This window comes from Myotis nattereri, assembly GCF_964212035.1.
Source record: "Myotis nattereri genome assembly, chromosome: X".
Lineage (NCBI taxonomy): Eukaryota > Metazoa > Chordata > Mammalia > Chiroptera > Vespertilionidae > Myotis > Myotis nattereri.
Genome location: NC_138078.1, coordinates 54,510,331 through 54,524,189, shown reverse-complemented (window position 1 = coordinate 54,524,189; position 13,859 = coordinate 54,510,331). Strand labels below are relative to the sequence as shown.

Genomic DNA, 13,859 nt, shown 5'->3' with positions numbered 1-13,859 from the left:
GGACTTAAACGTAAGACATGAAACTATGGAAATATTAGAAGAAACCACAGGCAGCAAAATCTCAGACATCTCCATAGCAATATGTTTACTGATACATCCCTAGGACAATGGAAACTAAGGAATAAATAAACAAATGGGACTACATCAAAATAAAAAGCCTCTGCACAGCAAAAGAAACCATCAACAAAATAACAAGAAAGCCCACATTATGGGAGAACATATTTGCCAATGATACATCCAATAAGGGGTTAATTTCCAAAATTTATAGGGAAATCATACAACTAAACAAAAGGAAGATAATCCAATTAAAAAATGGGCAAAGGTGTGCTTGTGTTCAAAGACTTGGAGAAAGAGCTGATGCACAAATTAATACACAAGATAAGAAATATAAATTTGGAAATTATGGGGGAAGCCAGTTGTGATCTTGCTACAAGGGACTAAGTTCCACTGAGTCTTCGTTCCTATATGCTTTTATTTACTAGAATACACAAGTGTCTTTTAGGAATACAGACATATCAAAGGTGATGTTTGGTAAACAGTAAGATTATCAGGTTGAGAGAGTTTGCTTTAGGCCAGCGGTTCTCAACCTGTGGGTCGTGCCCCTTTGGGGGTTGAATGACCCTTTCACAGAGGGCGCCTAAGACTGTCGGAAAACACATATATAATTACATATTGTTTTTATGATTAATCACTATGCTTTAATTATGTTCAATTTGTAACAATGAAAATACATCCCGCATATCATATTTACATTATGATTCATAACAGTAGAAAAATTACAGTTATGAAGTAGCAACGAAAATAATTTTATGGTTGGGGGTCACCACAACATGAGGAACTGTATTAAAGGGTCACGGCATTAGGAAGGTTGAGAACCACTGCTTTAGGCCATTGAGTCAGCAGTAGGTAATAAAATGCAGATATTCATCCCTGTGAATATCAAAAATCTCCATTCAGCCCTAACCAGTTTGGCTCAGTGGATAGAGTGTCGGCTTGTGGACTGAAGGGTCCCAGGTTCAATTCCAGTCAAGGGCATGTACCTTGGTTGCGGGCACATCCCCAGTGGGGGCTGTGCAGGAGGCAGCTGGTTGATATTTCTCTCTCATCGATGTTTCTAGCTCTCTATCCCTCTCCCTTCCTCTCTGTAAAAAATAAATAAAATATATTTTTTTAAAAATCCCCATTCAGCCTTCTGACCAGACTTCTCACATTTATATTAATTACTGTTGGTTCCCAGCAAAAGGACCTAAATAGACACTTCTCCAAAGTATACTTACAGAAGTCCAAGAGGCATATGAAATAATGCTTAAAGTCACTAATCATCAGAGAGATGCAAATCAAAATGACAATGAGGTACCACCTCACACCTGTCAGAATGGCTATCATTAACAAATTCACAAATGACAAGTGTTTGAGAGGATGCAGAGAAAAAGAACCCTAGTACACTGCTGGTGGGAATGCAGACTGGTGCAGCCTCTGTTGAAACTCTGTATGGAGTTTCCTCAAAAAATTAAAAATGGAACTCCCATTTGACCCAGTGATCCCACTTCTAGGAATATATCCTAGGAAATCAGAAACACCAATCAGAAATAATACATGCACCCCTATGTTCATAGCAGCACAATTTACAGTAGCTAAGATTTGGAAACAGCCTAAGTGCCCATTAGCAGATGAATGGATTAAAAAACTGGTATATCTATACAATGGAATACTATGCAGCTGTAAAAAAGAAAGAACTCTTACCATTTGCAACAGCATGGATGAACCTGGAGAGCATTATTCTAAGCAAAGTAAGCCAGTCAGAGAAAGATAGGTATCACATGATCTCACTCATATGTGGAATCTAATGAACAACATAAACTGATGGACAAAAATAGTTCAAGAGACATAGAAGCATCAAACAGACCGTTGAACCTCAGAGGTACGGCAGTGGAGGGTGGGTGGGTGGGAAGAGATCAACCACTGAACTTGTATGCATATATGCATGACCAATGGACACAGACAATAGTGTGGTGAAGGCCTGGGGTGGGAGGTGGGGGCAGGCTGGAGAGGTCAATGGGGGAAAAGGGGGACATATGTAATACTTTCAACAATAATTTAAAAAAAAAAAAAGAATATAGAACAGAGAGGAAGACTAGAAATACGCTGAGAATAAAGAGGGGGAATTAGAGAAGGGAAGGAACAGAGCCGTTTCAGCTAGTGGCCATGAGAAAAGAGTACCTCAGAAGTGGTGGATGGGAAGTTATCTGAAATCTGACAGAAACTTGTAACCCTACCTGCAAGTGGTTGCATATGGTTGATTGTCCTCCTGTATAATCTTTCATGGCTCATTTTAGCTATATGTGTTCTCAGTTGAAATGGTGCATGCGTGTATGTGAAATTCATGTTATGCTCAAATTTTTCCCTAATATATCAAACACATTGGAACAAATTTGTGTTTTCTAAACAGCTGTTATAGCAGAACTAACTATATAATTTTTCCACCATAAATTATAGGTTTGTTTTTTTTATGTATTACTAATCTATAGCAAATTGTTAAGCAAAAACATACAAACTTGACCATAAAAGAAACTTAATTGGGGAGGCAAAATATAGTTTTAAAAGCCAGTACATGTAGTGTGATGAACTTATCCTTAGGGTGGTACATAATGGATGAAAATAGGCCTGTGGAGGCAGGCTGACTTGGGCTCAAATCTGAACTCAACCTTGTACTGTTGTGTGATCTTCCATAAGTTCATAACCTGCTAGAGCCTTAGTCTGTAATTATGCATACTTCCTAGGATGGTTATTAAAATCAAATGTGTTAAAGCATGCAAAACCCCTAATATAGTATCTTGCCTATAATAAGCATGTAATAGATGCTATTTCCCCTTTTCTTCCTTTTACTAGGTGAATATGTTCCTTTTAAACAGGACTTTCTTTGGCATCAGTCTTCCTCTAGATCCCCAAAGATAACTCTCTATAATTTTTTTTCTCCCTTTCTTATACCTATAGGTTCGAGAATATAGAGAGGCTCTTGAAGAAGTCCTCATCAAGGGCAAAAATGGAGTCCCACTTCTGCCCGAGCTATACAGTGTTCCCCTTGACAAGGTGAGCTAGACAGTGCTGTAACATGGGGCTGGGAGAGGAGGAGGAGTACTTCAATAGGTGTTCCCTGTTTGAGTCAAATAATTGTTACTTTCTTCTGATTTTCTAAAATTTTGTCTTTCAGTATAGGATGATAAAACTATATTTTGTTCTCTTGAAAATAAGATTTTAAAGCACTCACAGTTATGACATTGTTGTACAGCAAGACAAGGGTAAGACCAAACTTAACAGTGGTAGTTTCAAGGGTGTATACTTACCCTCAAAATTACCAAGATGCATTAAATATGTATAACCTTTTTGTATGTCAACCATAACTCAATTAAAAAAAAATAAATTGTTTAGAGGTTGATTTTTTAAAAAATATATTTTATTGATTTTTCACAGAGAGGAAGGGAGAGAGATAGAAAGTTAGAAACATCGATGAGAGAGAAACATCAATCAGCTGCCTCCTGCACATCTCCCACTGGGGATGTGCCCGCAACCAAGGCACATGCCCTTGACCTGAATCGAACCTGGGACCTTTCAGTCTGCAGGCCGACGCTCTATCCACTGAGCCAAACCGGTTTCGGCTAGAGGTTGATTTTTTTAAAAAAGAACAAACCTTAAGCTTGAAAATGATAGGGACATCAGTAGGCAGAACCAGAGTGATGTTCTCTGTGAACTTTCAGGATTTGATATTCTTTGCTCTGAGGCCAATAATTTGGGATTGTTTGAGTAGATCAGTTTTTGAAAATGAAGTAGGTCTCCATTTTCCCAAAATCCCAGTCAGAAATACTTCTGTTCTTCTTCTCCATTGCGAAAGAGTATTAACCATGGGAGAGATACAGTCTTCAGTTCTAGTAGGTATGGGTGGAATAAGCTCCCAGCAACATCAACAGCATTACCTGAGAGCTTGTTAGAAATGCAGATTTCAGGCCTTCCCCAACACCTACTAAGTCAGAATCTGCCTTTGTACACGATCCTCAGGCAATCTATATCCACCATACAGTTAGAGGAACACTGCTTGACTTTTCAGTGCATTGCATGTGTGACTGTTTCATAGGGTAATGAATCACAATCCAGATTCAGCCCTTTTTGCTGTTTACTATTTAAAATCTTCTATTACCCTTATTGTAGCTTTTTAATCTATTCTTTTAGGTTGACGAAGAATATCAAAACCCTCACACTGTGGACCGAGTCCCCATGGGAAAATTGCCTCATATGTGGGGTCAGTCTCTATACATTTTAGGAACCTTGATGGCAGAGGTAAGGAGAAACTTTAAGGCTCTTTTTCTGCTTTAGTCATGATAGTAATCAGATTTGTAAATAGCTCATTAAATCTTTTGCTTTTTGTATTCTGCCTTAATTATATATTTTCCTCCAGGTCATTAAAGTGGAACTGTGACCAGTCCTTGACAAAAATCTTTTCCCCTGGCAACCTTGTCCCTCATGCCCCCAGGGCTTCCTACCTTGGCACTGTACCTACAGATGCTCTGGGAATAGGCCCTACCTAGATCTTTCCCTTTCAGAATGCCCCCGAGTGCCTTGCCTGGTGACTGACAAATGCAGTTGTGCTTATACAGCATGACTGATAATGGATTTAAGAGCTAAATTTTCTAAGCAACATAATGCTTCATTCTTTAATTGAATAAACTGATAAGAAAATTTTAGGTACAATTACAACTAGTTAGGAACATCATAGTTTTTATTTATTTGTTTTTGGAAAGGGGCTCTTTCAATGTTTCATATATTAAATTCTGTTGAGACAGCTCTTAATGGGGCACTCGGGAATTTCTGTCAGCTTATTTGTGATATTTTGAGCTGTCTCAACAGAATTTAATATATGTGATTATATAGGAAGGGTTATCTTTTTCACAGTTTTTCAGATTTACTGACAAATATATTTCCACATTGTAGGTTATTATGGTGAGCTATAATCTAGGCTCCTAGAGGATATAGGGTGGGACTAAGATACTCCTTCTGAGCCATACTCTATGACCTACTTACATATGACTGTTGATTTTCTGCAGCTATTTTTGTTGTTTTGTTTTCCCCAATTCTATTGAGATATGATTGACATACATCACTATGAGTTTCAGGTCGATGGTTGTTGGTGCCAATTTAATACCAATAGGAATCCCCAATTTGGGGTATGGTGAAGAAGGAAACTTTACTTAGTGCAAACATCTCCCTTGTGATACAGCACAGTTGTGAGAATAGTATGGCTGTGGAACAGCTAAATGGTGTTACAGCTCAATTATGGAGTAGTACAACTGTGAAACAGCAGGGCTGTGAGGAGGCCCGAGGGTGAGGGAGTCATGGGGCAAGGCCCCTCTCCCTTCAAAAAAACTCAGCTCTGCTCTGCCTGCTTTGCTCCTCTCCACACCAGTCTGCTTTGCTCTACTCTACTCTGCCCTGCTCTGCCTACTCTGCTCTGGTCCCCTGAGGTGTTTTCAGTGTTTTATCTTTAGTGTTTCAGCTCCATCCAGGGAAACATGGTCTCAGTCTTACTTGGAATGGAAAAGTGTACTCTCCTTGACAGAGGGGAGTGACTTACATAGAGAGAAGTCCCACCTATGGCCCCTAATTGGTCTGTCCTCATGCAAATGAGAATGCCAAATCCTCAGTTTGACTGGTCCAAAAGGCACTGTCAGAATGGAGCCGCTCTGATTGGTCAGTGAAGATGCTGATGGGGATATAGTTGTGCAGCTCTTATTGGATGGGGAAAGCCTCAGTCCTATTGTTAGAAATACAGCTCCAGGAACTCTTTTCTAAGGGCTGCCTCAGATGCAGGAACACAGTTCAGACAGGCAGTTCAATGCAGGCTTTTCCCTGAAGTGTGAGAGGCCACTGTTTATAAACAGCTGCTAGGCTCTTCTTTTAAAGTTGAGCCCAGGTAGCCACCAGGAGCCCTTCTTGATAGGTATATTCTTTTTCAGGGTTCACAAGCATAAAGGTTTGATTATCTGTCATTGACATTATCTATCTATCTATATAAAGAGCCAGGGTTCATAACGTCCACACCGACCAAGGCTCTATGGAACACCAGAAGTCAGTGCTGGGTTGCCGTGGTGACACAGCACTGACTGCAGCCGGTGCCGGTGCAGCGATCCAGCACTAACTGATGAGAGTGCTATGGATGTGGCCTGGAGAGAGGCCTGCAGAGAGAGAGGCAGGGTCTGATCCCCAGCCTCCATGGCAGCTGTTTATCAGCCATTGCCTCTCTTTTTCTCTCCCGGCTTCGCCAGCAGCTACGCCTCTGTTTCTCTCTGGGCCTCCACACGGGGGCTGCTGATCAGCCCCACCTCTTTGATCAGGCCCAAAGATAGGCCCGGAGACGCTGACTGGCATAGAAACTGACCAATCAGAACCTAATCTGGGTGAAGTGTGAGGAGCCAGTGGCTGCCTAGGAGGCAGAGCTTTTGATGCTGACTGGCATAGAAACCGACCAATCAGAACCTAATCTGGGTAAACTGTGAAGGCAGAACCTAAGGTGGGGGCTGAGGAGGGGGTTTAAGGGCAACAGCTGTTGGGTATAAGGTGTAAGAAAGCGGTTCAATTTTTTCATGACCAGTTTGGCAGTATAGTGCATATGGCTGGCTATCAGTCCAGATATAGGGATTATGTGTTTTTGTCTGCCAAGAGCATCTCTTCCTGCTGAAAAAGGCTTTCCCCCCTCATTTAAGCCATCCTATTCTATATAATCTATCTATACTACTAAAAGGGTAATATGCTAATTAGACTGAGTTGACCAGCCATCTTCCGGATGCCCGACTTCCTTCTGGACAAAGCCATGGTGGTGGGGGCTGAGGCAGAGACAGTTAGGAGAGATCAGTCCAGCAGGGGAAGGCAGTTAGGGGCAATCAGACAGGCAGGCAGAGGCAGTTAGGGGCAATCAGGCAGGCAGGCAGGTAAGCGGTTAGAAGCCAGCAGTCCCAGATTGCGATCAGGCCTAAATTGGCGGTTGGACATACCCCAAGGTGTCCCTGATTGGAGAGGATGCAGGCTGGGCTGAGGGAACCACCCCCCCGCCCCCATGCATGAATTTCATTTCGGGCCACTAGTCCTATCTAATAAAAGAGAAACATGGTAATTAGCGTACGACCGCTACCCTTCCCATTGGCTAATCAGGGCGATATGCAAATTAACTGCCAACCAAGATGGCGGCCGGCAGCCAGGCAGCTTAAAGCGAACATAAGGCATGCTTGCTTCAGTGACGGAGGAATCCAATGTTCCTCGCCTGCCGCTGCCAGTCTCTGGGCTCCTGAAGCAACAGCTCCAAAAGATACAATGTTTCAATTATAGAAGCTAAAAGATGGCGGTTAATTTGCATATACTAGCTGCGAGCGAAGACTGACGACAACATGGAGGCCAAGCGGTACAGAAGGGAGCCAAGTAGAGGCGGCGAGGACAGAAACGGAGCTGCAGCTGCTGTGAGCGGGAGGGGCAGTGGCTTGGAGGGGAAGGGGCAGCAGCTGGGAGCGGGAGGGGCAGCGACTAGAAACAGGAGGGGCAGCGGCTTGGAGAGGGAGGGGCAGCGGCTTTGAGAGGAAGGGGCAGCCGCTGGGAGTGGGAGGGCAAGCCCAACCACTTTGGCTGGGAGCATAAGGGGCAGCGGCTGGGGGTGGAAGGGGCAGAGGCTTGGAGGGGAGGGGCAGTAGCTGGGATCAGGAGGGCAAGCCCAGCCCCAGTGACTGGGAGTGGGAGGGCAAGCCCAGCCCCAGTGGATGGGAGTGGGAGAGCAGGCCCAGCCCAAGTCACTGGGATTGGAAGGGCAAGCCCAGCCACAGGGGATGGGATCAGGAGGGCAAGCCCAACCACTGTGGCTGGGAGCATAAGGGGCAGCGGCTTGGAGCAGGAGGGCAAGACCAGCTGCAGGGGCTTGAAGCGGGAGCGAAGCCCGCCTCAGCGAGTTTCGCTCCCTTCTCTGCTTTGCTCCAGCCACAGGAAGCCCTATTCTTGCAGGAATATTCCTGCATTGGGCCTCTAGTATATAATAAAAGCCCAAGTGACTGTTACAACTGAACGACTAGAAGGACTGGTCACTATAATGCGCACTGACCACCAAGGGGCAGATGCTCAATGTAGGAGCTGCCCCCTGGTGGTCAGTACGCTCCCACAGCCAACCTCCCCTGGCCAGCCAACCTCCTGCGATCACACCCCCTCGTCAGTAGGCCCTGATTGGGATGGGCATTCGGGGGTGGGTAGTGGCTGATGTGGCCTTTTTCCCAGGGGGTCACAGGCCATCTTCCTCATCAGAGCTGGTGGCCAACCTCCTGCAGCCCCTCCCCCGACCAGAAAACCTCCTGTGGCCCCTCCCCCTGTTCCCCAGCTGGCAGGCCCTGTCCCTCCCCCTGGCCAGCAGGCCCCGGTGCGGGATGGTGAGGGATGGAGGAAGGGGGCGGGGAACCATGTGGTGGCGGGTTGCCGAGGGCGGCATCGGCATCCGGAGCCCATTCCTTCCGCACCTGGCCTGGCAACTGTCACTTCCTCTCCCGACCCCACCAGGGCCTTTGGGCCTCAGGCTGGGATGGGGAACCAGGGGTAGGTGGTGGTAGATGCAGCCCTTTTCCCAGCAGGGCTGAGGGCCGCTCCCTCCTTGGGGCCTGCAGCTAACCTCCCATGGCACCTCCCCCTGGCCAGCAAACCTCCCATGGTCCCTCCCCCTGTCACTCCCCTGGCCAGCAGGCCCTGTTCCTCCCCCCAGCTGGTAGGCCCTGGTGCTAATAAGGCAACAAGGGAAGGAGGAGAGGGGGAGACAGGAAACTGCGTGGTGGCGGGGTGCTGAGGGCGGCTTTTGCGTCTGTCGTCCATTCCTTCCGCACCCGGCCCAGCAACCGTCACCTCTTTTCCCAACCCTGCCGGGGCCTTCGGGCCCTGATTGGCCCAGCACCAATTGGCCCTGATTGGCAACCAGGTCTATGGACCCCACCCATGCATGAATTTTGTGCACCAGGCCTCTAGTGTAACAATAATGGGCAGCATGATTGGTATAAAGTAAGCCTTTTCTGGTAACTTTCTCATTCAAGACAAATACATTAAATGGAATGAAAAGAGGAGATGAATGGTTTTCTTAAGGGCAAAATAGGTGACTTAGTCACATTTCACAAAGTCAGGTTTTAGGGGCAGGAACTGTGCTGAAGGCCAGGAGGTGGATGTGGCCTCCCCTGAAGTAGAACTATTATAAATGAGGACCTGAGGAGACTGAAGAGACTGCAGATTTTGGGTGAGACAGGAGGGCCTGGGACTGAGAAAGGAGGCCCCCAAGGGTACTGGCTATGGAGACTGCAGTGTTGTGCAGTAGTGGAGCTCAGGGCTGAAGTCCCTGGATAGAGTAGTGCTAGCACCCTGCCATCATGCAGCCTGGGAAGCTCCTCCTGATTAGTGGGAAGGACCTTGCAGTGGAGTTCAGGCGCAGCCTACATTGGAATGTTCTGAAGGATACACACAACATCGAATCTGGGGGATTCTCTATTTCTTAGAGAAACTCATGCTGGTGAGCAGAAAGGGGGCTTGAGAGTAGTCCAGGAGGGAGGATCACCCCTGCCCACCTGGAATGCAGAGGAGGTGCCCTCTTTCCCACCAGTAAAAGAGCTGCTTCTTACCCAACCTGCAGTGACCTGAGGCAAGGGGGGATATCCCAGGGCAGGAAGTCTGTGCCCCTGCAGGTGGCAAAGGGAAGGTGGCAGGAAACAGGCAGAGCTGAGACATTATAAGGACAGGAAGGGCCCAGCCCCACCTCCTACAAGCTATTGGTACCATGCCCAACATGAGTCTGATCAAACCATCCCGGCCAAGACCAGGATACCCATGTAGAGCCCAGCTCCAAGTGGAAAGGGAGAACAGCTCAGAACAGGCACAATCAAGAGAGACTTGAGGCAGACTCAGCTTCTGGACTAAGGAGTCCTCACCCACTGGACAACTAGGGGCTTCGATCTATTGGGCCTCAATCAAATTGCCCAAGGCCAGAAAGGGACAGTGACTCACATTGGCCTGACCAGAAAGCTCCAAGGATGCCCAGGATAGACACACAAAGTGACCAGATTCAACAACATCAGAGCAAAATCCAGTGAGCTCCACAAATAGCGGACCCAAAGGTTTTTGAGTGTGAGTGTGGTGGTTTTGTTATGTGTATGTGTTTGTGTGTGTGTGTGTGTGTGTGTGTGTGTGTGTGTGTGTGTGAGAGAGAGAGAGAGAGAGAGAGAGAGAGAGAGAGAGAGAGAGAGAGAGGCTTTTTTTGTTGTTTGTTGTTTGTTTTTCCCCTTTTTTTGCATATCTCTAATTTCTTTTTCCTTTGATTCTATGCTTGTATCTCTTTATTAATTTTTCTCATTTCTCATTTTTTCATTTTACTTTGCCTATCTATAGCTTAATATATTCATTATTACTACATTTTAAGTTCATTATTATTATTTCATTTTTTGTTTCCTTTTCTTTTTCTTCCTATACTAGTTCTTTTAGCTTCCTCCTTGCTTTCATATAGCCATTTTTTTCTTCTTCTTTCTCCCTTTTTCTTTATATACCATTTAAGTCTTTGATTGCATATCTCTAAGTATTCTCTTCATTTTTTCTTTGCTTCCTCTTCTTTTTACTTATTAGATTTTCCTGTTGTTGTTGTTGCTTTGTGTAGCTTGATTTTAGTAGTGTTTTTGGTTTGGTCCTGCTGTGTCTTGTTCTATCTTGTCAACACCCATGTAACAGCTGGCACGATGAGATTGGGGTTGAGCCTCACTGTCAGCAAGTCAGAGGGGGAGATCTCTCTCATAAATGGGAAATCAACAATCAAGTCCCAATTAAAACAGGAGAGCCCAAATAATGCACACAAAGGGAGACCCCTCAAGACACTTTCTACATAGGGCCATCCCACAAAGACTGGGAGGCATAATAGTTCTATCTAATACATAGAAATACAAAGAGACAGCTAAAATGATGAGACAAAGTAACAACCTCCAAATAAGAGGAAAGGAAGACTCTCCAGAAAAAAAAAAACCTAAATGAAATGAGGCAAGCAACCTATCAGACATAGAGATCAAAGTAATGGTTATAGAGATGCTAAGGAGCTGAGTGCAAATTACAAGGAACTCAGTGGGAACTATAGCAGGGTGAGGAAGGAAATAGAAACCATGAACCTGAACCAGACAGAAATGAAGAATAACGTATCTGACATCAAGAACACACTGGAAAGAATTAAAAGTAGAATGAATGAAGCAGAGGATTGAATCAACGATTTGGAAGACAAGGTAGAAATAAATATCCAGTTAGAGCAGCAAATAGAAAAAAGAATGAAAAAGCAAGAAGATAGCTAAAGGGAGCTCAGGACCAACATGAAACATAACAACTTCCATATTATAGGAATACCAGAAGGGGAAAAGGTGAGCAAGAGAAAGATAACCTTTTTGAAGAAATAATGAAAGAAAATTTGCCCAACCTGGTGAAGGAAAATGGCTGCAATGAGTTTCCATTAGAATTTCAGCTGACCTTTCAATAGAAACACTCAAGGCCAGAAGGGAGTGGAATGAAGTATTCAAAGTAATGAAAAGCAAGGGCCTAATTCCAAGATTACTGTATCCATCAAGGCTATCATTTAAAATTGAAGATGAAATAAAAAGCTTTACAGACCAAAAAAAACCAAACACACAAACAAACAAACAAACAAACAAAACAGGTTAAAGGAGTACATTACCACTAAACCAGCAATGCAAGAAATGTTAAAGGGATTGTTTTAAGAAGAAGAAAAGGAGAGGAAGAGGATCATCTGTATAAAGAAAATAAAAATGGCAGTAAATAAACACCTATCAATAAGAACATTAGCCCTATCTCATTTGGCTCTGGATAGAGCATTGGCCTGTGGACTAAAGGGTCCCGAATTTGATTCCTGTCAAGGGCAAATGCCTGGGCTGCAGGCTCAATCCCCAGTGTAGGCTGTGCAAGAGGCAGCCGATCAATGATTCTCTATCATCATTAATGTTTCTCTCTCTCCCACTCCCTTCCTCTCTGAAATCAATAAAAATATATTAAAAATAGCCTTAAATATAAATGTATCAAATTCTCCAGTGAAAAGGCATAGGGTGGCTGAATAAGAAAACATGACCCACATCTATGCTGTCTATAAGAGACCCACCTCAAAAGGAAAGACACACAGACTGAGAGTGAAGGGATGGAAAAAATATTACATGTATGTAAAAAGGAAAAAAAAGCTGTGGTAGCAGTACTCGTATCAGACAAAATAGACTTCAAAACAGAGGCCATAACAGGAGACAAATATAACCCTTGTAAACATATATGCACTCAATATAGGAATATATATATATATATATATATATATATATATATCTTTATGGACTTTAAGGGAGAGATCAACAGCAACACACTCATATAGGGGACTTTAACACTCCACTGACTCCACTGGATAGATCTTCCAGACAAAAAAATTGACAAGGAAACAGAGGCCTTAAATGACACACTAGATCAGATGTATATAACTGATATTTACAGAACATTTTACCCCAAAGCAACAGAATATACATTCTGCTCAAATGCACATGGAACATTCTCAAAGATAGATCACATTTTAGGAAAATAAAACAAATCTATACAAATTCAAGAAGATTTAAATCATATCAAGCATCTTCTCAGATCACAATGGCATTTAGTTAGAAATCAATTACCATAAAAAAACCCTCAAATACATGGAAGATAAATAGCATGCTATTAAACAGTGAATGGGTTACCAATGAGATTAAGCAAGAAATTAAAAACTTCCTGGAAGCAAAGGAATAGGAACACACACCACCCAAAACCTATGGGACAGGAGAAAGCAGTCCTGAAAGGGAAGTTCGTAGCATTATAGGCCTACCTCAAGAAACAAGACAAAGCACTAATAAACTACCTAATCCTACAACTAAATGTATTAGAAAGAGAAAAGCAAGAATGGCCCAGAGGAAATAGAAGGAAGGAAATAATAAAGATCAGACCAAAATAAATGACAGATACTAAAACAAACAAACAAAAAACAGTACAAAAGATTAGTGAATCCAAGAGCTGGTTGTCTGAAAAGATAAACAAGATTGATGAGCCCTTAGTCACACTCATCAAGAAACAGAGAGGAACCAGGTAAATAAAATCAGAAATGAAAGAGGCAATATAACAGCAGACACCACAGAAATACAAAGGATTGTAAGCAAATACTATGAATAACTATATGCCAACAAACTGGACAACCTGGGTGAAATGGACAAATTCCTGGAAACATACAATCTCCCAAAACTCAATCAGGAAGAATCAGAAAACTGAAATAGGCCAGTAACAACTGATGAAATTGAAGTAGTAATTTCAAAACTCCCAACACATGGAAGTCCTGGTTTGAATGGATTTACAAGAGAATTTTACCAAACATTCAAAGAAGAACTAACACCTATCCTCCTCAAAGTATTCCAAAAAATTCAAGAGGAAGAAACACTTCCAAGCTCTTTTTACATAGCCAGCATTATCCTCATTCCAAAACCAGATAAAGACACTACAGAGAAAGAAAGTTACAAGCCAATATCCCTGGAGAATACAAATGCTAAAATCCTCAACAAAATATTAGCAAATAGGATTTAGCAATATCTATACTAGTAAAAACCTATGTCGTCGTCACGCCCTCATGCCGTGATGCCCTCACGCCATAACAGTCATCACCAGAAGGCTATGTGCACAGCGGGTGCATGTGGGTGTGTGGGGACTTGACGCTGCATGCGCAGCGTGGAGGTGGGTCCTGGCGGCTTTGTGCGGAGCGACAGAGGTGGATCCCA

General features: G+C 43.6%; 1 protein-coding gene across 1 annotated transcript in view; it reads left to right on the top strand.

Annotated features, from left to right (window-relative positions):
- The window catches only part of PHKA1 (phosphorylase kinase regulatory subunit alpha 1), a gene marked incomplete at its 3' end in the record, with an annotated part of 280,015 nt that overhangs the window by 96,668 nt on the left and 169,488 nt on the right, over positions 1–13,859 (top strand). Inside the window, exons 11-12 of the mRNA XM_081081650.1 lie at positions 2,995–3,090; positions 4,225–4,332. Of these exons, the coding sequence (XP_080937776.1) occupies positions 2,995–3,090; positions 4,225–4,332 (204 nt within the window). The remainder of the gene's footprint in view (positions 1–2,994; positions 3,091–4,224; positions 4,333–13,859) is intronic.